We start from the raw sequence: 25,541 nt of genomic DNA on the forward strand, positions 1-25,541 counted from the left end.
GCTGATGAATAATCACATCCAGCTTTCTGCACATCACGTTTTGACTTATGCCAGTCTGAGGTCTTTGCATCTGATGACTTAAAGGGATATTCTGGTGTAAGTTTAATCTATGGTCTAACACACCGTGAAACTGTGTTAGACTCCCTCTCGAGAGATCAAGTTAGCAGACCGCTAATTTACGGAGTTTTATCAACCTCGGAAACGACCGCACGACAACAATACACTGCAGTAAATGGATCCAAATATAAACCGCCACCAAAAAGCCACAAATAATGCTCAGAACAGCACCAAACTTCAGCAACAGTACAAATAGGGTCTCAGCACATAGTCCGGGGCATCTAACCTCCGCTAGCTTAGCTGGATTTCTACTGAAAAGCTGACTAAATTTACCACTCTTCTGCAGCAGCTTCCTGTTGACGGGAAGTCCCGACGAGTCGATTACCGAGTGCAGTAGAGTTCCGCGGCTCATGGATGAAAATGTATGATTATGACTCCATGGAAAAGCAATCAAAGTTCATATGTGTCTTACCTGCCAGTTTATAACAGTTATTATCGAGAGCGGACAGGGAAAAGAACGGAATTGAGCGTTTCTAACCGTACTCGGTAATCGTCGCGTCGGGACTTCCCCGACCTGGAAGCTGATGGAGGAGAGTTGAAATCTGTTTTTAGCTTCACAATAGAAATCCAGCTAAGCTAGCGGAGGTTAGATGCCCCGGACTATGTGCTGAGACCCTATTTGTACTGTTGCTGAAGTTGGTGCTGTTCTGAGCATTATTTGTGGCTTTTTGGTGGCGGTTTATATTTGGATCCATTTACTGCAGTGTATTGTTGTCGTGCGGTCGTTTCTGAGGTTGATAAAACTCCGTAAATTAGCGGTCTGCTAACTTGATCTCTCGAGAGGGAGTCTAACACAGTTTCACGGTGATTTAGACCATGGATTAAACTTACACCGGAATATCCCTTTAAAAGCTATAACAAGTAGGAACTCCACATTAAAATGTCTCAAAGCGACGAGAGCACTGTTATATATTTCGTGGAGTTGTGTATTTACAATATCTCAAAAACTCCGGGGAAACCCACAAGGTTACTCAAGGTGACGGTGTGTTTCGTGTGTGCGCCTTCTGGGATAGAGAGGTCAGTGAACGAAACGCAAATAAAACATCTGTGAGCGTTTTGCGTCTGAGTCACATCAGATGGATTTTCAACAGCAGCGGTGGTTGTTTAACGCTGTAAACATCGACAGTGAGTTTGACGGCAGTAGCACTTGTGTTTACTTGCGTTATTCATGCTTTGTTTATTTGCCTCCAACAGCCAGTTCACTTCACTCGACACTATCCGTAAGCAAGCGCTAGCGAGCAACAACGCCAGGTGTGTGTGTGTGTGTGTGTGTGTGTAGTAATTTCTGGACAACTCTCTGTGAGTTCTGGTACTCAAAAGAGACTCTGCTTCTCTCACTTCTCCCCTCTTCTCCTCTCTGTGATGTTGCTCATGAATAAAGTACATTTGGCCTCCAGCTCCGGTCGGCCGTCAACACTACAGAACATAAACACCTGAAGACGGAGGTCAGCTCTGCGTAACGCCGCTGCAGTCGGGCTGATAAACAGGAGAGAAGATAAATCCACTTCGAAGTCCCAAAAGTTTAAAATGTTATCTCTGAGCTCTCCTCCCGTCGGTATGTGAAAGTGACGTTTGCAACTCTTTATTAGACATATTCTCTGTAAGAAGTGGCTGTGAAAACAACAATTTTTCCGAGTTTTCTGGTATTTCCTTTTGAATGTTGACTACGGTCTACCGCCTCCTCATGATGTGGAGGGTTATTCCCTCTCACACAGACGCAGAACGCACAAGCTAGCTGGCTGTCGGCTGTTTTCCTCTCAGTGCGTATTTGCAATCGATGCAGCAATCTTCAGCGTCTGGGCCTTAAAGGCAAAAGTTTAACTTCCTGCAAACGACCCCAAACAAAGCTGGGAAAAAAATACAATCAAATACAGCGATAACTTATAGGCATTTATAGTGTTGCCTTCTCAACACATCTGCTCCGTGAAATGGCGATGCTTGTCTGATCAGAAAGGTGTTGGGGAAGAGGATTCAGACGCCGTTTGCCCGTTCAACAAGCACTTCAGCCGGGGCGTACTGCCACCTCTAGACTTGACTTGACACAATCAAGCAACACTTGGATTTCTGGAGGAAAAAACAAAAAAAAGGCTCTCACCTTTTTGCAAGAGCTGTGAAGAAAGGTGTGTTTTGGCAAAGACAAATAATGACTTTTTTTCCGTCTTGATAGAACAACTTTCTCCTAACTGCTTATCAGACATGCCACACTTATAATGAGTGACTATAAAGGACATACGGAAGACAAGGAAAACCAGGAAGGGAGGAATCTCCATTAGAAATGGACAGAAGGCCCCTTTGTCCCAAAGAGCTCAACATTTTCTGAGTCGTCGGTAAAGTCAGCGTGCCGCAGCCAACAGGCCGGACTACTACATTCCACCGAAGCCTACAAACTCTATTTTGCCACGCCGCTGATTGGCAGTCACAGTCGGTTAGCCGGTAAGCAGAGAAAGCTATGGAGTCTAAGCTAGACATCTCCAGGGCCTCATTATAAGGCTCATTCGCCAGCAGCTCCGACTCTCATGTCTGAGTGCCCAGGAGTAGCAACAGGGCCCACTTCATCAGACGCCAGCCAGGGAGACATTCTTCCTCCACCAGGTCTGAACAGGGGCTGAATAAGTCTTTGTGGACGCCTGATACACTGTAGAAGTGACAGCCGGCCTCAAATCCATTTACAATCAAGGGGCAAAAAAATCTCCATGTAGTTTCTGAATCGACTTTAATCCCGGACAGCACCACACCTTTATCTCATAATTACCCGCAAGAAAATACGCGGGGATTGTATCAGTTTGGGGAAGGATTTGGAGGAAACGCAGGGAGAACGCCCATGCTTGTGCTTACTCTGACAGCCGTCCAGACGCTGGATTATGCAGCTAAAGGAAGCAGAATCGAAGACAGACTCGGGCAGATCCTGGGTCTCAGGGTCCATGCTGCATCGGATGTCGATGGGAAAGTGATTCCTAACTCGCTGCCTTGAATAGTAAGACGGGGTGTTTTGAAAGATTAGAGAAACTCAACTAAAGACTCAGTTATATTCTGTGTACTCATATTGACTCAGCTGTACCATTTGGACGCTGTAGTTAGCAAAAGGTTACCGATGAATTGTTTAAATAAATAAAGCCAAAAGAAGAAGAAAAGTGTGGGTAAGATGAACAGAAAGCAAGTGATGAGCAGCCTCGTGGATAAGACGTTGCATAAAGCTATTTATTATTTCAATAGCAGCTAAAGTTTGGCTACAAAAAATGAATGTTTCAAATAGGTAAAAGTAGCCTTATACTTTAAGATATATGTCGAAATAGATTAAACAAATATGAATAAGTGTTGAAAAAGCAAAACAAGGTAAGGACCAAATGTTTCAATTGTAATATAAAGTTATTCTTGTAGCGTATGTTAGCTAAAAGTCCTGGATAAATTGTTTTAAATAGTTATGTTAAACCAATAAGAGCTAATAAAGTAAAATATTAGTAAAAGTAATGAGTTAATGAATGAATGGTTGGACTGTCTGGATTCTGCAACTCAAAGAAGTTGACCTGACTAAAAACACCGTCAGTTAACTGTAAAGAAATACAGTAAAAATGTCCACTTTTATACGAACAGTTAAATAATATCCACTTGTTTAAATGTAGTTTAACATTGGGGCTCAAAATGACTTGGAAATTGTCGTTCTTTCTTAATTGTCAACAACGAAATGCATTCAAGGCACAACCTCCCGAGCTTTGTTCCGAAACTTGATTTTAATTTTTTCAAAAATGTAAATGCTTCCTAAGAATTCATTCGTCATCTGAACAGCAGCTAGAAACACACACACACACACAAACACACACACGACAAAACAATTAGAAAGCAGTGGATACATTTTTAATAGACATCCTTTCATAAGCTCAACTTATCATTTTGTGAACAGCGGAGAAAATAAAAGTTCAGAAAGGCACACGCAACATTCAATGAGAAGGAGATGAACATAAAAAGTAATTAAGTGACGATGAACTGATTTGAGTTTGGTGACTGATAACCACGGAGAGTTGCTGAGCTGAAAGAGCAGATTTGTCTCCGTTTTGGGAACATCTTCCATGGCACATTATAAATTTGTTATTGGACATTTACAAGTGTCTTCTTGAAAGCGAAAGCCTTTTTTTATGGCTGGTTTGTATTCAGAATACATCACAAAATAGATGCAATTACAAATTTAGTAACTGTGAAGAAAGTATGATTTCTGCCAACGTGATTTTGTTTTGAAAATGCAACAGAACATACTGAATGTTTCACTTCTTGGTTCTCATCAACGCTTCCTCGGTGGTCTTTTTAAAAAAAACAACAACAACATACTACTCTATTGAGCCAACCATCAACCAAATCGACACAACAGTCAAAAAACACATATTTTATTTCAAATTGCTGCAACAGGGCCACTAAAAACAAACTGCAGAGAAACACACGGCCCCCCCGAGTTCAACTCACTTCAATAGAAAATATTCTCATTTAAAAGTCATAGATAAAATGAAAAGCACAGGAGAAACATATGGTGGACGAAATGGTTTTTGGAGCACAGCGTTTTGAAGCTTTGTCCAGCCAACAGAAAGAAAAAGAAGAAGAAGAAGAAGAAAGAAAAAAAAGGAACACTTATTAGATTATAAGAGCACAGTTTGGTGCGGCTTTCCAACCTTTTCGAAATATAGAACATTTCATAAACTTTCAAGGAATAAATTAAAAAAAGGACGCCATCCTGCCCTCACCAAAGATACCTAATTTGTTCTATTTTTTACTGTTTCGGCTGTGACCATTTGAGAGCATGGGGTGTGCAAGAGAAAATAAACTGGTACAATTCCAGAAGAAGAAAAAGAAAGCGATGACAACACACACTTCAGCCAACACACACACACTCAGTCATTCTTTCACACACACACACACACACACACACACACACACACACACACACACGGACAGAGGAGAGCACGCTGTGGCTATTGATTAACTCGACTGACTGATTTCACGACACATTGATAAACTGACAGTGCAAATTTTTTTTCAGACGGCAGCAGAGAACTAAAAATAAAAGCAAAGAGGAAACACCGACAGGACAAACGCTCAGACATTTTGTACAATTCTTAAATGAATTCAGTGTTGGATCTGCTCTTCTCTTCTTTTTTTGTTTTGTTGTTGTTCTTGTTAAGTTTTGAGATAAAGATGGAATGAAGCTCCAGAGAAGGCGATGAGGAAAATAACAGTATTTTTTTTTTTTGATTCAGCACTGCTTCGTAAATTTCTAAAAAAAACAAAAGAAGAAAAAATGCCTTTAAACTACTTTTTAGTTAGTTTAGAATTCCTGTAATTTTTACCTTCTTTGTCTTAACCCTTCATCAAGCGCATTTAAAAAAAAAAAAAAAAAAGGTTTAAAACAATAACAGGGGTTAACTACATAAAACACTCTGGAGCACCATTTCAGAAACATGGACTGAGACAGTATTATGATCCAAGAACAAAAATTAGAAGCCAAAAGGTGATTCTGGCCGTTCTAAAGGCAGCAATCTTGACTGGTGGCACTAAGTTTGGACTTAAATGTAGACACGAGTCAATCCAGTCAACCGACTACAGTGCATCAATGAAGGTGTTTCTCATCTACGGGGTTATAATGAATGACCTCTGACCTCCAGGTCGGGTCACCCTGGTCCACTACACCTGTACGATGTGAAATGCTTACTTTCCAATGTGTGTGAATTCTCTCAGGAAAAAAAAAAAGGAAGAGAAGCCCGGATGAAGCAAAACAAACAAAAAAAAGAAGATAAAGATCGCTCTTTTCACAGGCTTTCCCTTCCGCTGTAGGTTTCTCATCCCGCAAGGCTAGTCGAGTGTTTTTTTTGACGACACCCAGGTTTTTACGGTACCTCACAGTCCTTTGGGTTTGTCAGAGTTCTCAAACACTCTGTAGAAGTTTCCTGAAATGAATCCAGTCACAGGATATGGAAGGATATTGAAGTGTCTGTTAACTGGATAGAAGGAGTTACAGAGTTCCTGCTCCTGTCGCTTTGTCTGTTTTTTTTTTTTTTCTACTTCACCATTCGGCATCCCCAATGGCTTTGGAGAAGACATAGTCTCTCCCGTTCAGGTTCATGATCCCGTCCTTCAGGTGGAATTTCCATTTGTTCTTACTTCTGTGAATCTGGGGAGTAGAGGGAAGGAAATTAATGTCGTGGGCGTCAAGGACAGATGGACACTGTTTCATCTTACAGTGGACGCAGCCTCTAATGTCTTTAACCCATGCACCCCGAAGGCTCAGCTGGACACATTAACCCGCAATAATAGTCTCTTTATAAGCACTGAATTTGCATCAAATATTTACACTTGGGGCTGAATGATACTGCCGATCAAACACTACACTCAAGGCATGAATGAGCATCAGACAGAAAGAGCGCTAAAGGGATTGTAAAATGCCTCATCAGGGTTTTATTTATGACAGCAGTTAGTTTCCAAAACTGACACAAAACAAAATATCACAATTTAAAAGTCTTTAATGTTTCATTCAATCTCGTGTAGGAAAACTGCTTTGCTCTAGCTTTGCTCTGCAGTTTGTATATTGCTAAAAATATCACTTTTTAATAACGGATTAGAAAAAAAGAAAATGTTCGCAAACTGGTGACTCTGAAATTGCTTATTGCTTAGTGTGAAGAGTGTCGACATTTAGTGTTAGTCCTGAAACAGACTGGAGACCTTAAGTGTTAAATGAATGCAAAAGATAAATATAAATAAATAATGTTCCAAGTTTCATTTTTAGTTATATACGGGATTTAACATATCGAAAGAAATTAGAATTGTGGCATTGAAGATGAAACATTGATGAATGTAACTAAGTACTTACTCAAGTACAATTTTGATTTTTGAGTTTCTATTTTCTGCTTCTTTCTTCTTATACTGTACTTTATTAATTTGATAACTTTAGATTCTAGTTACTTTGCAGATTAGAGGATACATTAGAGCTAAAGTAGCACATGTTTCAATTTACTCATTTTATCTTAAAAAAAAACAAAAAACTGATTCCAACAATCATAAAAATACCGAATGTCAGAAATAATAACTGGCCAGGTCAATCATCAGAGGACCCATAGTGCACGTGTAAATATATATATGATTACTTGTACTTTCGATACTTGAATAAAGTTAATATCAGATACTTTATCCCACTTCGTAGATCATTTCTCACCTTGTCGTACTGGCACACCACTACATTCTCTGTATCAAACAGCTCCTGGTCCTCCTCATCACTGACATCATCGCCACTGTTCAGAGGCTCCTGACGAGGAAACAAAAACCAGCCGGTTGAAATTAAGTTAAATGTGCTGTGAAAGTTATTTAAACAGAATTTGTGGTCTATAAAATTTCAAAACAAAGACTGGCTGACTGTGGCAAACCAAATGTCTTATTGATTTTGTTGTGGGAGAAATGCACTCGTAACTGATTCGTATTTATTATCTCGGGAAGAGACAATGTCGTTATACAGTATAACATCTTTTTATCCTTCACCAGGAGGAAAACATATTAGGATTATATTACTTTTTGGCCAGTTGAACCAAAGTTTTCCAAACACTGCTCCACTTAATAAAAATATTTTCTGCTGAGCCGAACAACATTCAGCACTGCCCACCTCCTCCACCTGCCCGTCCTCTCCCCCGTCCTTGTCCTTCTCCTCCTCGTCATCTTCATCATACTCCTCCTCCTCATCCTCGTCCTCTTCTGAGGAGGTGTCTCCGGCTCCGTCCACCTGCAGCATCATGGGAGGCTGCTGGGCCTGAGGCTGGGCTTGAGCCTGGGCTTGCTGCTGAGGCTGGGCCTGTGGTGCAGCTGCACCCTGGGCCTGCTGAACCTGCTGGACCTGAGCTGTTGCTGCCTGACCAGGCTGCTGTGCCATAGCTGCCTGCATCACCTAGTGGGAGAGGAAACGGTGATTGTCTGGTCATCTATGTTGAAGGAACAGCATTTGTATCTGGGGTTTATAGATAAGCAAGCTTCCTGTCTAACTTTGTGCACACTAAAGATAATATTAACTTACCCAATATACATCAATCAATACAAAAAAAGGCACAAAATATGTGCAGAAAACAGCCATTAAATCTGTAAAGAAGGAGTAGACAAAGTGCTGACCTGCGTACTGCCTTGGACTTTGTTTCCTGAAGCTAAGACAATCTGCTGCGGCTGGATGATGACTCCTGTTTGCTGGGGAAGACCTCCCTGCAGAGGAGCCAGGACCTGCACACACGGTAAACAGGAAGAACCAACGTTTTACAAAAGCCACTAGATAAATATAAGTGTATTGTTCTGCTGTAATTTTTAAGCACTGGTACTGTTTACATAAAAACAAAAAGAAAGAACCAGTATTCTCTCTCATCATATCGTGATGGACTTTAAATGCAGTTTACATATTGCTGATACAAAACATTACAGAGGGAAAAGGTTTGAGTAGTCAAATCTCAGATTTTCCAGAATTATTTTATGTATTTTCTTTTCCCATACTTTTCCAAGAGTGGATTATTCCATTGGTTGTAAACCCGGACAACCCACAGCTATGCAGCCAAACACACAATCTGATATTACCGTGTTGGTGTTGTTCATGGAACATTATTGAAACTGACCGATCACGTTTTTGTAATGTCAAAGCTTTGCAACACGGGAAAAGACTGGAAACAATTTTCACGAGGGAGAAGTTATCCTTTCAGACACGTGCTAACTGTTGTGAAAGGGAATATTTTAACCAATGTTTCCTAAATCTAACCAAGTATTTTTGTTGCCTAAACAGACAGTGACAGAAAACTGAAAGTCTAACAGGAAAGTCTGAATGAAAATTGGTGTGAAAAATACTAAGTGTATAATACATCCCTCTAGTGAGAGTCCTCTACTTGGCCCATTCAGCAACAACAGCTTGCATCGAATGCAGTTTCCGTCACTGTTCTTAAAGTTAAAAGAGACGGGCCTGGAGCCACATTAATCATTATGTTCCCTGAACAACACCAACTCGCTGATATCAGATACACCATAGCCAAACTGCATTACTTAATTACTTGTCTTTAACCCACGAGACACAGGATGTCAATTAATATAAAACTATGAGCTGTCGGTTGTCGTTCTAAAAGAAATCAGATAAACAAGATACAGGCAGCCATGTTGCAATTCAAGCCCACTTCCCTGCCCCCAATTCAACAAAGCTTGGTGTTCCTACCTGCGTAATGGGGCGTACCTGTTGTATGACCGGCGCCTGCACGCCACCAGGCTGCATCTGCTGCTGCAGGAGGATCTGCTGCTGGGGCTGCTGGATGATGTACTGCGCCCCATTGGGAGCACGCACCACCTGCAGGATCTGACCTGAGAGACCACAACACACAAAGAGTCGTGAGCGCTTCATTTGTCATGTTAAATATCTAAGTGTTTTCTTCACAATCTGATGCACAGATCAGCTTGTGAGCGTGTTTTACCTTGGCTGGTGATGAGCTGTTGGTATGGGGTGACCCCTGTGGGCAAAGCAAGGGTTGCTGCGGTAGCTGCTGCACTCTAGGGGAGGAAAGAAGAACAAATATTTAAGAATAGCTGAAACAATGCAGTGATGTGCGCGCGCACACACACACACACATCCACCAAGTCTACAAGCAAAAGACCTTCAAGGATGTGGAAAACAATACTGATGAAGTTTTATGGTTGTCATGGTGAAAATACTCTTAAGGGTATTACAAATATATGCCAGTACACACACATACAGGTATTTCTGACTTTAGTGTTAAGTGCATTTCTCTGGAGGGTTTTAATATATTTATGAAATACAGCAGAACATCTTTATAATTAAAGTGCTAATATTCATATTCCCTTGGCTGCTGTGATAAAAGCAGCCTTTACTCATTTGCATTTGTTTATTTCATCCGCCAGGTTTGATGACGCAATATTAGAAATTTCCAATTGAAGCTTAAAAATGGTGTTTGAGCATCAAGACAAAAAACAAGGTTTTCTACAAACAGCACAGATGGCTGGCTGAACAGAAGTGGTGTCAAGAGCAGGAAGTACAAAAAGGAAAGAAAGTGTTGACGTTCCATTGTGCGAAATTTGAACGGATAAAGGAAAAGGTGCGTTTGTTAGTGTGTGCGAGAAGCAGCAGGAGCATGTGAGAAAATGTATCATCGCCGCTGTCATCCATGCCACTGAAAAACTTTCTGAAGGCCTCTTCCTCTCCTCTGCTCTCTCCCTCTCTCTCTTTTTCCATGTCCTACTGCCCATCCATCTGTTTGTTACTAGACCAGTCATCCTGCTCGGAGGAAAAAGCCTGCAGAGACGCATTAAGATCCACTTCCTTTTGGCTGACAAATACGTGTGCTGAAGCAAACTTAGATGAAATTAACTGAGTGGGAGTTTTTAGGGTTGAAGTCGCACTGCAACAAAATAAATCAAAATTGGCATTTTCTCAGAGGTAAAATGGCAAGTTTGACGACAAAAAGAAGTGCTGGGCTTAGCTTTTACTGCAGGGTGTGTGGGCAGATCAGTCGAACATATCGCAATTCCCGCTTAGTTTACCTCTATAGCTGCACTCATTTCTAAAACTTCTACTTTCTATTTTGAGGTATGTGCAAGAGGTGTTGCCACTCAGGAGCACCTCTGTCTGGTGTTAAAATCAATTAAATGAAAACATCTGTAGTGGCAGTGAATGTGTTTGTTACGGGAACTATATATAGCAGCTGTGAACAAAAGCAGAACACATAAAACTTGATAAAGATGTGAGTTCACTACCAACATCAGAAAGTAAGGGAGTCGGAGCCTTTTTGTGATGAGCAGAAAACAATGACTTTAAGCTAACTTTATGTTCTTACCATCCCCGTTGCACTCATATGCTGTAGAATCTTGGAATCCTGAACAATGACTTGCTGCTGGGGAGCTGTGGAGAGAAACAAGCTTAAATCAAACCCTGAAAAGCCCAGCTGACTAACAATTTGATTGAATTTTTGATTAAACAGACAGAAGAACATCTGCTAACACTGATTTGGTCAATTAATCTACTCCTGTTAGTCGTGCAAAAGAACAAAAAATCCCTTTAACAGGATTTTTCCTCCAAAATCCCTATTTCAGTGAGGAATTAATTAAATGGCTGCATATGACTTGTCCGTATATACATTTTTATGGTCTGCTGAAATTACCTTTCACATATGTTAAATCTGTAGTTGTTCTCTGCCCTCACAAAGCAGTAGTAACTAACCTTGCTGCTGCTGAGGGGGCAGGATGACTTGCTGGGCCTGTGCTGGCTGGGTCACCTGCTGGACTTGTTGGACCTGCTGGACCTGCTGCTGCTGTTGCTGCTGCTGCTGAGCGGCCTGCAGGGCTGCCTGCTCCTCAGTATGGAAGCCCTCCACTGCCTTCGACTGCAACAGTTTGTTTTCCCATAGCTGAAGCATCGGCCAAGTAGAAAGAGAGGTAAAAAGACAACACGTATCATGTTGTTGTTGTTGTGGAAACATTCAGAAATGCTTTTATGTTGTTCTAGCACGTCGTTCCCCCTCTTTTAATAACATTACGTGATGTATAACTTTCATAAAGACCGGGCATTCTCACATATATATTTCATTACTGTATTCAGGAGAAATCTATAATGAGATATAATCTTACATTTAGGAAATCATAATAAAAGCTTGAAACCAGTTAGTTCCTACGCTGCAATGAAGCAAGCCTCACCACACTTCCCCACAAGTGATATTTCCTCCTATTGCAGATGTACACTGGAACATAAATGCTTGTGACGGTTACCGTTTTCAGCTCCAGGAGCACTTGCTCATCCACCCCCTCATCCAGGAACAGCTCTCGCACCTCGTTGATCACATCCTCAATCACAGACTTATATAGCTTAGGCTGCGAGGAAGCAAAGACAAGACATGGAAAAGAAAAAAAGCACATCTTCATTACTGTGTTTGGGAAATGGAGACCTGGATGAAAACAACAACAAATAAATATAACACTTAAAATCATATTAAGTGTGATCAGTGTTTACAATGAAATTATGATGTGTTTGGTGTTCAGAAATATGTTTAATATCAAGAAATCAGTTACTAAATGTGTTACAACCCCTGGTACAATACATTTAAATATGTCCTGCAAAATTAGCATAACTTAGTGTAACTTAATAAAGTATAAACCTGCTGCACAGCTATTATATATATTAAAAAAAAGGTGGCTCCACTTTGTAACTGCTACATGCTAACTAGTCCCTAAGCTACATCACAGCACTGTTTAGCTTGTTATGCTAACCCACAAGATCTATATACAGTAACGTCTGTCACGACCGTTGACGTTTTACAGTACGTCCCTCAGGATACCGTGGCATACATGGCGCACACCACCAACAACAACAACTGTGTGTACCGTGTAAAAGGTCTACACGACGCCGCGGTTAGCCGCAGAGGAACAGCGGTTCAATGTAAAGCCCACAAACGACAGTCACGCAGGCCACCGCACTGCGCTCCCTGCGCCGCATTGTCCCCCCCGAGTGTCCGCAGCACGGACCTCGGTCTCTCCCTTCCCTTCCCTCCCCCTCGGCCTGTCTGCTCCACTATTTAAAGCACAGTCTGCTGTTTATATGTAGAGCCGGTGACGTAGCGTCGAGAAGCACCTTCCCATCCCGGGCAAGTCTATATTAGAGAGCCAATATGGCTGTATAAAACCAGGCAGCAGAAAGGAGGAAGGGCCAGAACCGGAGCGAGGGGAGACGAGGGAAGCCATTTTACGGAGCGGCAAAAACTGCGCGCCCGGAGAAAAAAAAAAAGCCCCGTACATTTTCCACACTATGTGGCGGAATGTGAAGGATATTTTCGGTTTAATATCTTATCAGTTCTCAGCTTTGACTAAAAAGTAATATGGCCATGTCGGAGGGGAGAAGGACTAAAACTGTGATGAGATGGTGTAAAAGTGGTGGTTTTTTTGAGGGGGGGACGACTAGCTGCCTTCTGCTCGTGGAATGGTGGACAATGATGAGGCGTTAGAGTGACCGTTGACGACTTTCGGCTAAATTAGACTTTAATTTTTTAAATAAGCTTAATTCATTCGCAGTGGATAGTGGCAAGGTGCTTTGCGTACATCGGCATTTTTATAAAAAATTATGTAAGAAAATAAAAGCAGTTAAGCTAATATTATAGCCTGTTATCTACAGTAACAGCCAAAAAATACCCCTAAAAAACATCGAACACCGGTAATACTCAACTTAAATTAATTTAACCACACAAAGAGAAGCCTGAGACTGTACCATTAACCAACGACTAATTCATTAAAGCTTCAACAGTCCATAACTATATAAAACTGCATTTTCATCACTAACATAACCCTGAATAAAACACCATTTTCACTTATTTCTCCAGCTCCTCTAACGTTAGCCATCGCTCCTACCAGATGGTGTAATCTGACAAGAACCATCTAGTTGTTTTAAAAAGGAAAAACTGATTAAAATGGCCGATAGACTGAACTTACTTTTATTTCATAGAGCAGTGAAAGTGTTTGTTAAAGCATACACATTGTTCCTGAGATAAAATAAAACCGACTCGTCGACAGCTTTTCCATTATCTTTACCCCCATTTTTCCCCCGCTGACAGTCCTTAGAGATTGATCCTTACCACTGGGTTCGAGTTAGCCGAGCTCGCCATTATACGCGTAGTGTAAAAACCACACGGAAATAGGCGAGAAACAGAGCCAAAAATTACGAAAAACGACTTAAAACAACTGGGAACGATATTTTAAAACAGCCGGCATCACTTTTGTAAATAAAACACAGTTTCAGCGGTCTTATTTACAATCCCGGGCTGCGACTACCCAGCCGTCCTCCTTCCGTCGTTGTCCTGCTTTATATACTGAGCGATGGAGCTGCGAGTGCGCGAGACATAGGGCAGGGTCAAACCGCACATATCGCGAGAGTTCGCGCGGAGTGCGACGATCACGCAAAAAAAACGACACATGCTGCTGGGAAATGTAGTTTAAACGTGAAAGGGGGGAAGATTGACGTGTTGTGATCGCAGCAGCGTTATAATGCCGACTGATCTTGTTTAATGAATTAGGCCAACTGTAACTATGGCGACCCAAATACGTTAGAGGAGCGCTGGGCCTGCTGCTGTTGATCTGGAGTTGCAGATAATGAATCTGTATGACAACTGAGTAAATAAAACTCAAAGGAAAACCTGTTTTATCATGTTTATGTATTATAATTAAAATAGGGCAAATTGCTGCAGCATGTGAGGACAGTGAGCATAAAGGGGGGCACTGTGACACCACTCTGAAATCCATCTTTTATAATGATAATTATGATAATAATAATAAGAATTCAATTTTAACTGATCCCCATGAAACTTCCCAAGTTGAGCATTAAGAGAATTATTTTTTATTATTATTAATTTAGCAAATATTCCAAAATGTTATGTATGAATATGCAACTGACGTATCATTTAATTGTGCTAATTTGCACACATTGCCAGTAGGCCTACAGAAATAATTCAACAGTGGATAAAGCCAGATTCATTTGGTTGACATACACGTCAAAAGATTGTTTGTTTTTGTCTCACAGAGGGAAACTTGGATTTCTCATTCTGTCACTGAATAAATCAGAAAATATTGTTAACAGCTTTGAAGAATGCCATGTCTGTAGAAAATAAAATGTGCTATGAACCAGGCTATGATGCCGGCTATGTGTCCAGTATCTGTTCTTTATTTGTTTGCACTGAGTCTATCGTGCCTTTGCAATAACTGTACCGTTTACAACGCACAGAACAGCTGACTTTTAGACAGACACTTTGTTGTGTACTTTTTATATTGTTGACCATCGGTGTTTTTAATATAGGCTACTGTTTATTTCTTTGCTCATGCTTCTGTAGGCTTCAGCACTGCACCGTGCTGCTCTCCAGTCTTTGTTCTTTACCCCTAACATATTTGTTCAGTTTGTCTATTTTTCTCTGTAAGTACACTGAGAGCAGTAATACCAAATCCCTTTGATGTCTACACATATTTGGCCAATGAAGATAATTATCTTTTATAATGTAAGTTTACTGAGATGTAAGCTCACATATGCATATTAGGCACGATCAAATACGTAATAATTAAACTCAAATTCCCAGAGCAGATATTTAGATTCAAAAATAAATACCAAAATGTGTATTTTGGACATAATCTTTTCACTAGTCTGAAAGACATGTTATTAAAGCAAAAATGTGTACTTTCTGTTTATTGATTTGTCTTGAAGTGCTCAGAATGAACAGACACATAGTCTGGAAGCTAATTAAACCATGGCATCTAAATGCTTTATGCAGTGTATTGTATCAACGAAAAGATCATCAAAGGTCATTTTTTTTATCATACTCAAATCCACATTTATTTGGTAAAAAACTTAATGTGGAACTATGTGAAATGTGCTACATTGTCAAGTGTTTCAATTCTTTTTTAGCCTGTACTTAATGTCATTGTTACTCTATTCTGTGTTATTAATGATATTTCAGAGTTTGTAACCTCCTGGAAAATCTTTAAACATGTTGATGAGTCATCCTGCACTCGAGGGCGTATGTTCATTTTTCACCCAATAAACACTCCCCTTATTTTATGATGTATATAAAGAAGAACATTGCTTGTGACTATGCATGCCACTTACACATTTATGTTCGAGTACGGTGGCCTTGAGGGTCAAAATAAAACAACAGAAAGCACAATAGGACAACACTTCTTCTCTGTGATCGGACAGAAGCGAAGTCGTAACGATTTTTGAAATGTCAGTGTGTTTTGTGGAACGTTTTTCTGTTATGTTAAAGGTCACTGTGTTTTCTGAAATGTCGTTTTGACCCTCAGGGCCACCGTATATTAGTAATGATCATGTACTAATATAATCTATGGTAGCGACAGGAGTAATTCATCTATATAATGAGTGTTTTATAGATTATTATTAATGTAAAGGGTTAATTACGTTTAGCTGACAATATTACTCTTTTACTCACGTGAGATTTTGAATTCACGTCTTTTACATGTTATTTGGTTTAGTGTTCAACTACTTTTACTGAAGGAAAGACTGGTGCTGACTTTAAATCAACATGGATGTAACTTTGAGTAACTTGTCTGCTGTGTTAGCTGCTTGACCGGTAGGATTTTTAAATCAAACTTGGAGGGATGAAGCATCTCAAGACCGATGCTAACTCATGTCTGACTCATGAAGGAGTTGCCTGTCGTTTTCTTTTTTGCAATTCAGTTTACTACAATTCAAATTAAAAGGCTGTAACGTAACGGTGCTCCTGTGTGGGAATGTTTGCCGCCTTTGTTTATGAGTCACAAGCTCTTTCTATGTAGTAACTTCTTTGCGCCACAAGAGTGTGATCACACCACATATTAGAACTAGAAGACGAGCTCTGGTTTGTCTGAATTTTCAATGACACACACGATATGTTCACTTTGTATAGCAGTCAACTATTTTACATGTAATTTAATAAAGGGGGGGTTGTAAGTGAATTTCTGGATGAGCCACAGTTCTGGGATCTGTCTTTAATCCACAGTACACCTGTCCTGACTACAAGGGGAACATTTCCCAAAAAACAATAAAGCTTTGCAGTAAACGAGAGCTGACGAGAGAAACACGTTACCTCCACTTCTGTCTCCATGGAAACTTGCCTCGCTGGTCATTGTGTGGATATGGATGATATAGAGCGGGGGAAACACACAGCTCGGTGTGCATCAATCCACTTAGCACTTCAGTGTGTGTGTGTGTGTGTGTGTGTGTGTGTGTGTGTGTGTGTGTGTGCCGTTCTCTAAGACAACAACTGACTTCATTTCATTTACTTCACTGAGGGGGGGATTAAAGGCCTGCCTGACACTGATGAGAACATGCTTTTAAATTCACTTGTAACCTTTTTTTTCTCCCCTCTTTGAAAGAAAAGAAGTGTTGCGAGAGGAGATGATCGGAGACTCGTGTCTGTCTGGCAGACGTCTCTCAGACTGTGAGATGTGATCAGACGCCAGTCATGTCGTCGCTACCTTTGAGTCTGACTCTCAGTAACTGAGTAGTATGATGCCCTCTAAAGATCTGGAGAATGCACACTTTTTCTCCCCCCCCCTCCCCACCCTCCACCTCTTTCTTTGCTGTAGTTGCATAGCAACAGAGGAGCTGCTAGCTCCAGTTGTGTTGGTGGTGCACAGGGAGGCACTGGCTCGAGATTAAGCCTGTCTCGGCTTCAATTATGAATGGGCTTCCACTGCCACACGTCTCCAAAATGGCACCACTCGGCTTGATAAGGCATTGAGGAACTCTTTGGTACACTTAACTCTTTTTACTTCTCTCCCTGAGGGGGGGAGTTTGACTCTAATCACAAGTATTGAGCTTAAATGATTAGAACACGTAAATGAATAATTAACTGGCAGAGGAGGCATGGTTATGATAAGACCCCTTGTTGATGGGAATATGTGAGGTTAATGATTGGGGTCAGTCCTGAGAGCAAATTAAAGAGTCTCCAGTCTCACAAAGCTCGCACTTTAGCAGTAAATGGGGGGCTGCACGTTGAAGTGTTGTAAAGGAGGAGGGGGGGATAGAGAGGGTGATATCATTTCTTCTAAGCCTTTACTATATTTAACTGTGAATTTTCGAGGAGGAAAAAATTGTTAGATTGCCGTTATTGTAGCCCACATGAACTGCCTACCGAGTGATGCTGTTATTAAATGTGTCATAGTAGTCGACGCCGGTATCATCTTTCTTCTTTTGATTACGGTTGTCACGTCTGATCCGAGTCCGTCAAAAGCAAGAGCCAAAGCAATCTTCTGCAACTTGTATTTTTTATTATTGCAACCAACTGGAAGACAATACATCACATAAACATCATTGCAGTTTTTCAGAAAATGGAAAACAAAATAAAACAACATTTATATATTTTTTGCCACGGTATTGGACAACGTTGATATTTACATGTAGTGATGAAATAGGTCTTGAAATCATTCTTTGGCAATATGATTGCACAATAAGGAGAGAATTGAACATTTACTGAAAAAGAAAACGAAAAATAACAAAACCAACACCTGGGTGTATCCGCATCACATCTCACAGATCAATAACAGTTTTGCATTTTGACATCTCTAACCTATGGCTTTCCAATATTCAGCTCAGACAGTCACCGGAAAAAAAATAATGGCAGTATTGTAGATAACTTTTGTCAGAGAGAGAAAACAAAACAGAAAATGAAAAATGCGCATAATAAAAACATCTACAAATAAAAAAAATAAAAAATGGCAACTCTTTTTTGTTGTTGTTTAGAGCGTTTCACCGGATGATTGGCAGGTTTTGAAAGAAACACTTGTTTAAGGGGGGATTCTCAGGCAGTGAAGTAGATTTCCTTTGCTTTTGTAACGTCCCATTTTATGTGTTGCTCTGTTTTTCCAGGACTCGTAGGTCAGGAGTTCATCTTCCCTGCGTGTCACTGAGTGAGTCAGAGGAAAAAAGGTGGTTGCTAGAAGCAACGCATCCTCCCCTCGACATGCCTCTTGCCAGCTGAACACGTGATTAGTCACCACAACAGTGGATTGTTACTGCGAAATACAGCGGAGTGCTTGACCCGGGCGGCGCGAGCACTCAGACAAATATCAGACGAGAGACGGATGGCACACAACAAGAACACTGACAGTGTCTCCTTTTAGCCTTTTTTTTTTTTTTTTTGTAATACGTCGGCATGGATACCATACAAAATGCAAAGCCAGTGATGCATGCTACAGGTGGCCAAAGACTGTACCGGAGGATGGGACATGCATTTGTTTGCCTGCTCGGCTCGCTGACAGTCACTCAACAGCTTAACAAAACCTCGCGTGACTCCGCTGCTACAACCAGCCTATGTTTTTTCTCCAACAAAGCTCTTATGTATGTTGTGTGTGTGTGTGTGTGGGGGGGGGGGGGCGAAATTAATACTTTAATGCATTCCTGTTTGAGGCAAAAGCATGCCGAGTAATGGCAGCGCAGCATCTATATCACTTCTGATGCAAAGAATGTCAAACTGCCCTTGTAAAAATGTCAATCAAGTCAGTGTTTTCATGATGAGTGAGGTACACATACACGTTGTAGAGTGGCAACATATAAAAAACTTTTAAAAAATAACAAAACAACCTCTGATCTCCAGATGGGGCTCTTGAGATAAATATGTAATAGACTGTGTGCAAGCTTGACATCTACAACGGCAGGTAAGTCCTTTAATCAAAGGGTTAACAAATACTGTGTGTAAATGAAGAAACAAACGTTTTTTTTTTTTGTCATTTATGCCATCTACATTCTTTCCTTCTTTTCATTTCAAACTCCCAAGTAGCCTTTTTTTGGAGATATGAGGTTCATTCAGGACACCTACAAAAGTTTCCCACGCCCGTCCGATCCACACATTTACACTGAACGATGCCGATGGGAAAAAAAATTAAGGACACATGTACATTAACACGCAGGAGAGAGAAAAAAGAACAATACTGTTATAAATAAAGACATTCTGTCAAAAAAAAAAAAACATGTCCGAGACATGACAACAGAGGTACTGAGGGCAGGCAGGAAGGCAGGCAGGCACAATGTTAAAGGGGTGTGTGTTCCTGGGCACACAAACTCACACACTCTACACATGTGTTCTGAAATAACACTCAGGTTAACACTGAACACCTAAAAAAAAAAAAAACAACGAAAAGAAACAATGTACAGGCAGGAGAAGACGGAAGCCCACCCCTAAGAGGTGATTCAGCTGGCCTACGTAAGCCTGAACCCCGAAGCCCAGAGGCGGCACCCTCAGGGCCACGAATTGCAGAGTGATCTCCCCACGCTCCTCCCTGAAGACGTGTCTTTGAAAAGCCCGCTCAGAATAAAAAAAAAAACAAAACCCAAAAGATTCAAAAGGAACAAAGAAAAAAAAAACCCCAAAAGAAAAAACAAAAAAACAATATAACCACGGGTATAAGAATTGGCGGCAAAACTTTTTTTCTTTCCTCTAGGATCAAGGTTTATATGAAAATAAGTCATGCTTCATGCTAAATACATCGTTTATCTTACATGATCTTTGAATAAAAAAGATTTGCTTTTTATCTTATTTACAAGCACCCATGCAATATAACTGAGAAAGTCCTGCAGGTCAAATTGCTTCAATTAAGAAAGGAAAAAAATAAAATATTTTCTAACCTTTTTACAGAGTTGCCCACGCGGGACAAATTGCTTATATCTTTATGAGGGTAGAGTGAGGGTAAACAGACACAAACAGAAATCTAAAACCCACAGTTTTATGTATATAGTTCTTTGACATTGTCAAATGAAGAGGAAGGTGTGGTAGCTACTGGTAGCTCCGATATCTATACCAGGTGTCTACGTCTATGGACAGAAGTACTGGGGGGAGTTTCAGGGACGTTTACATTATGCAACAACAACAACAAAATGAAGGAGATATTGCCTCAGACCCGGCACACTATCCATCTCTATGGTGATAAACATGACCATTTTTTTTTTTTTATTTTAAAATATCTATTCTTAAATACTATGAGTGCTCTTGAAATAAACCATGTCTTTACCCATGATGCTTCTATTATAAGTGGCGTTAAATAATCTTAAGTGCATGAATATATATCACATTGGGTTTTACAATTATTTTGACACTTAAGGTCATTCTCTCTCTCTCTCTCTTTCTCTCTCTCGCTCGCTCACCTTTTACTACTTCTTCTTCTCTTTTTTTTTTTATTTTTTGTCGGCTGTCGTATCGGCTACATGAAGCAACCTGGTCGCTTATCTTTGGCACAGTCTCACATTTGTGCTCGTGGATGTTGGCGAGCGATGCCAGCGAGCGGCCCCGAGCGAGGCCCCCTTTAAGTCTTGGGAAAAGAGGCCCCCGTTGTCGCCGGGCGCCGCCGTCTCCGCTGGCATCGCTGCGAGATTGCTACAGATTCACATGGAAACAAACAGGTAAGACAAACAGCCATCTTCTGTGTGTTCGCGTACTGTGCGCTCCTCAATGTGATTCGGTTTTGTCGTGTTCAACTTGTCCAAATTAGTGACAAAACATGCTTTTTTTTATGGCTTTCATCCCCTTTTAAACAACAAAAACAACAGAGACACATGAGAAATACCCATTGATGTTAGTGTTGCTGAACATGTAGGAAAACATAGATTTTTGATATTGCCACAAATAAGTAAGATTCACCTAATGCCCTGCAGATAGATAGAGGGAGATGAGAAGTGTCCGTTGAGACTAATGCTGTAGTAACGTTACCTGTTGACCTATTTGTGTGTCGTATATGTGTCTGTGTGTTAATGTGTGTGTGTGTGTGCGTGCTTTGTGTGTGTGCATGACTATGTACTTGTGATGTATATCTGTGTCTTAGTTTCTCAGGGCCTCTTTCTGCTCCTTCTGGCCCTTGGCGGTGCGATTTGTGATGTTGTTGAGGCAGGCTCTGACGCCCGCCAGGTGGAGCAGCGACCCCGCCGCCTCCTTCATCTCCTCGTCGTCGCTCTCCGGCGGCTTCTCCACAGCCGCCGCGCGCCGCTTCTTCAGCGGCAGCGTGTCGCTAATGCCCCTCGCTCGGTTTTTGGTCCAGGGCAAACTGCTCCCTGCCAGAGTCCCAGCGCCCGCCCCCGAACTACGTCTCTGTCCGCGCAGGGGCTGCTGGGAAATGTAGGCGGCTGTGGCGGCAGCGCTGACGTGAGAATCCAGAGGGATCTCCCTGGGCTCGGGTTTGACGTCTGACTGGATCTCCACGGCGATGATGTCGTCGTCGTCCAGGGGGGAGGAAGGGTCAGCTTGGGAGTTGCACAGCCTGCTGGGGGATTTGGCGGTGCTGTAAGTGTGGTCGTCCTGGAGGTCCTCACTGCCGGGCGGAGGGGAGTAGCGGGATGGGCTGTCCTGTCCTCGGCTCAGATAATCTCCCAGAGATGATCTGTATGAGGCAAGGACACAGAGAGAGCGAGAGAGAGAGTATTGTTACTCGTGCTGTCACATTGCCAGCCAGGTGGGCCGGCTGTATACGCTTCACTCCACTGAAGCCGCGCTAGCTTTCTCTGCGTTTGGCTCCAAGGCAAAAAAAACGTTCACGCGATAATCTATCACCTTTAAATAGTCCCCCCCGAGGGCCCAATGTGCATACTTCTCAGGTCACATTTAACACCACATCTCCAAAAAAAGAGTCAGCCTTTTTCTGTTTTTTATTTTTTTTTCCCCCCGAAATGAGCAGACTCACTTTCAGATTGCCACCTTTGCATTTTCTTTTTTTTTTTTTAAATGACACAGTGCGTTTTGATCGGCTCTCACGCTCCCTAAAACTTGCTCAGCACATAAAAGGTCCTCGCAAGCTCTAAAAGTCGAAGCGACGCAGAGTGACGATTCTGCAGCGGAGCCGTTTAACCACTGTCCACTGTGCTGTACGTCAGCTGCTGCATTATATTGCACTACATATTTTGCTCTATTAGTCAGGAGACACTTTCCTCTGTAAGGCGTTAAAAGGACAGGGGTGCAGGCTGACGTGCCATAAATCAAAAGGAGCTTCGGCGGCGTGCCCTGTCCCCTGGACATTTCCTCCCCTCAGGATGAGCGGGCGAGCATATTAATATCTTATAAGAAAAACATGCAACCCTTACAGTGATCAAATATTCACTGCATACCTTTAGTGAGACTTTGACTATGTTTAATTCATCACGCGGCGCAGGCCATCATACTCTTACGCTCCTGTGATGGATGTGCATGTCCATGCATGCTCCCAATGTTCTTTGGATCACGAGGCCTCTCCCTCTAATAAACCTGTTTGTGTGTGTGCATGTGTGTGTGTGTGTGTGTGTGTGTGTGTGAGTGTGAGAGAGAGAGAGACCATTATATAAACACACCTGGATAAAATGTTCTCGACAGCGGGGAGCGTGTGAATGCCTCTGACTTTTGGACACAATAAAGATCTAATTATGTAAACTATGAGTGGAAAATTTTGGTGCATGTTGTGATTTGTGTGTGCGCGCTTTTCATGTGTGTGTCTGTGTGTGTGTGTGCATGTGGGCATGGGTGTGTCTGTGTATGTCTGCGAGGGAATGTGTTTGCGCAGGGAAAGCCCAGACTGACATTAATTGTACGGTTGAGGGGCAACAAGGAGCAGAAGTTTTAACCCACCTGATGGCAGAGGTTCTGCTCCCCACGGGGCTTACAGGTAGGGGTCTGATCACAGGGAAGAGTGCCTGGCTCCTTACACGGGCGCCATTTTGGATCACACCACGAGGAACTGAAGAGAGAGAGAGCGAGAGAGAGAGAGAGAGCAGCGGACGTGAGAATTTAAACACACAGGTCCACGCCACAGTCGTCACATGCAACACACAAATCAGGCAGGAAACACACACAGGAAGCTTCTCCAAAACCCGATCAGACCTCGATACGACCCGGGAGCAGCTCGATGAGCATTCACTGGCCGTCTGAGGAGGCCAACAGGGCAATATTGATGAGCAAGGCAAGGTTAAATTGAGCGGGAAAGCGTCATAAATGAGTTAAGGCCGCTGCGAATCATTCAATTACCAACGACCGCTGGGCTCGGCTAAATCCAGCCTGTCTGATTCAGCGGGCCGAGCAGCAGGCAGCTGGGACTTAAAGGGGGAAGACACCGATTTTAAAAAACCTGTGAGAAAATGACACGTTTGTCTTGTTTAAAACTTGGTTAAGACTCATTAAATTGAGGATTTAAAAGACATCCACATGCAAAACTCAAATGTCGCTGCGAGAAAAACATTTTACAAGTTTATTAAAACTTAACGAGCCACTTTATGGAGCCATTTTATGTTTGTTTAGCTGCTTTTTTTTTGTTACATTTTAACACAAGTCCCCATCTTCTTCAGATGTTTAGGAGAATGCTGAAGTGTTTCATGCCCTGACCTCCCATCAGCATGAGAGTGAGCAGATAATGACTGAATTTCCATGTTTGGGTGAACTTATCCTTTAAGTATTTAATCATGAATCCAGACAATTCTCTGCTCTTAATCCGTTGATTGCTTTTCCGTTTAATTGTCCATTAAAAATGGTTTCTGTCATGATTTTGAAAAGCAAAAGTTGGCACTCTCAAATTGTTTTTTTGTTTCCAACCAAGACCATAAAACTACCCAAAAGTTTAGTTTAATGACATTAAAGATGAAGAAAATCAACAAATATTTACATTGGAGAGGTTGGAACAGGAGTTCACTGCACATTTGTGTTAATCAATCATTGGAAACTGACTTTTCACATTCATACATTTGTTATTTTCCCCTCTTTCAGAAGGGCAGACATCGGTTCTTATCAAGTCCCTCAGTGCACTTGAATGTGTCAAAGGAGCCTCAAGAAGTCCTCGGAGACCGGATTGTGTCGAGATGTCAATTTGGGAAAGACAACTGAAGGATCTCAGGGACACAGTGGGTTCGATCATCAAGTGGAAGAAGTAAGGAACTACCCAGTTATCCATCTGGTCTGCAGGAACCAGGCAGAATGGGCCTTGGTCAGGAGAACCTACCAGAATTTACGACTCTACAGCACACCATCTAAGTGCCATTCTCCTCTCCGGAGCAAACAGGCATATGGCGACCCACCTGGACTTTAGCAAACAGTGCTTTCTCAGATCTAATGAGACAGAAATGTAATTCTCTGGCCTGAAAGCCAAAGCATTTAAACCGGCGGAATCCAGGTGGTGCTCATTGCCCGGCCATCACCTGATGCCACTACACCACACTACAGCACCATCGTGGCACCATCGGATAAATAGAGCCAAGGATAGGCAGGTCCTGGAAGAAAAAACACCACAGAGTCGCGCAAAGATCCACCTTCCAGCAACACCACGGACACACATCCAGGATCATGTGCCGGCTTTGGAACAAATCCCTGAATGTCCTCGAGTGGCCCACCCAAAGCCCGCGCTAGAAGCCATCTGAAAATCTGCAGGGAGACCTGAAGTTCATGGTTTACCGACGCTCCTAATCCAATCTGACAGCTGGTGGACAGGAAGCTGAAGACGCTGTCAATGCATCTTCTGTATACAGCCGTGACATTTGCGTGTCTGATCTTTAATATATCTGCATTCAAGGAACAGTGTGACATTTTGAGAAATATACTCTTTCGCTTTCTTGCCGAGAGGTTAACAAGAACACTGATACCAATCTCATGTGGGTTAGCTAAATGTGAACTGAACGCTAGCAGCAGTTAGCTTTGCCTTTATTAAAGAGGTGCCATTTTTACACTGTACACAGTTTTTCCATCGACTAAACAAACAAGATATAATGTAGTAATCAGTGAGCTCTTGAGGCGCTGCAGTGATGAACTAGTTTACCATAGCTTTGAGCAAGGCTAACCAATTCCAGTCTTAATGCTAAGCTAGGTTAACAGCCTGCTAGCAGTAATCTAACATTATTGTACCGATATGACATGAGTGGTATCAATCTTCTCGTCTAACTCTCAGCAAGAAAGTTAGAAAGAGTATTTTCCAAA

General features: G+C 41.8%; 2 protein-coding genes across 5 annotated transcripts in view; both read right to left on the reverse strand.

Moving 5' to 3' along the window:
- Positions 1 to 3,947: 3,947 nt before the first annotated feature.
- On the reverse strand, positions 3,948 to 13,899 carry gtf2a1 (general transcription factor IIA, 1). 3 transcript variants are annotated; one of them, XM_030405810.1, is made up of 10 exons: positions 13,728 to 13,899; positions 11,875 to 11,976; positions 11,330 to 11,516; positions 10,947 to 11,011; positions 9,570 to 9,645; positions 9,335 to 9,459; positions 8,245 to 8,349; positions 7,748 to 8,026; positions 7,307 to 7,396; positions 3,948 to 6,268 (listed from the first exon to the last, which is right to left on the reverse strand). In XM_030405810.1, the coding sequence occupies exons 1-10, from the start codon at positions 13,755 to 13,757 to the stop codon at positions 6,161 to 6,163; spliced, it is 1,167 nt and encodes a 388-aa protein (XP_030261670.1). In that variant the 5' UTR covers positions 13,758 to 13,899; the 3' UTR covers positions 3,948 to 6,160. The 3 variants fall into 3 exon arrangements, with proteins under 3 accessions (XP_030261670.1, XP_030261669.1, XP_030261671.1); XM_030405809.1 differs by having other exon boundaries at positions 9,317 to 9,459; XM_030405811.1 differs by having other exon boundaries at positions 9,317 to 9,459; positions 13,684 to 13,797.
- A 3,985-nt stretch (positions 13,900 to 17,884) lies between these two features.
- The window catches only part of ches1 (checkpoint suppressor 1), a 60,781-nt gene continuing 53,124 nt past the window's right edge, over positions 17,885 to 25,541 (reverse strand). For both annotated transcript variants that reach the window (XM_030405502.1, XM_030405504.1), the window contains exons 5-6: positions 23,214 to 23,322; positions 17,885 to 21,999 (exon numbers count right to left, since the gene is read on the reverse strand). In XM_030405502.1, the coding sequence (XP_030261362.1) occupies positions 21,444 to 21,999; positions 23,214 to 23,322 (665 nt within the window). In that variant the 3' untranslated portion in view covers positions 17,885 to 21,443. The remainder of the gene's footprint in view (positions 22,000 to 23,213; positions 23,323 to 25,541) is intronic.

Source organism: Sparus aurata, chromosome 22 (assembly GCF_900880675.1).
Source record: "Sparus aurata chromosome 22, fSpaAur1.1, whole genome shotgun sequence".
Lineage (NCBI taxonomy): Eukaryota > Metazoa > Chordata > Actinopteri > Spariformes > Sparidae > Sparus > Sparus aurata.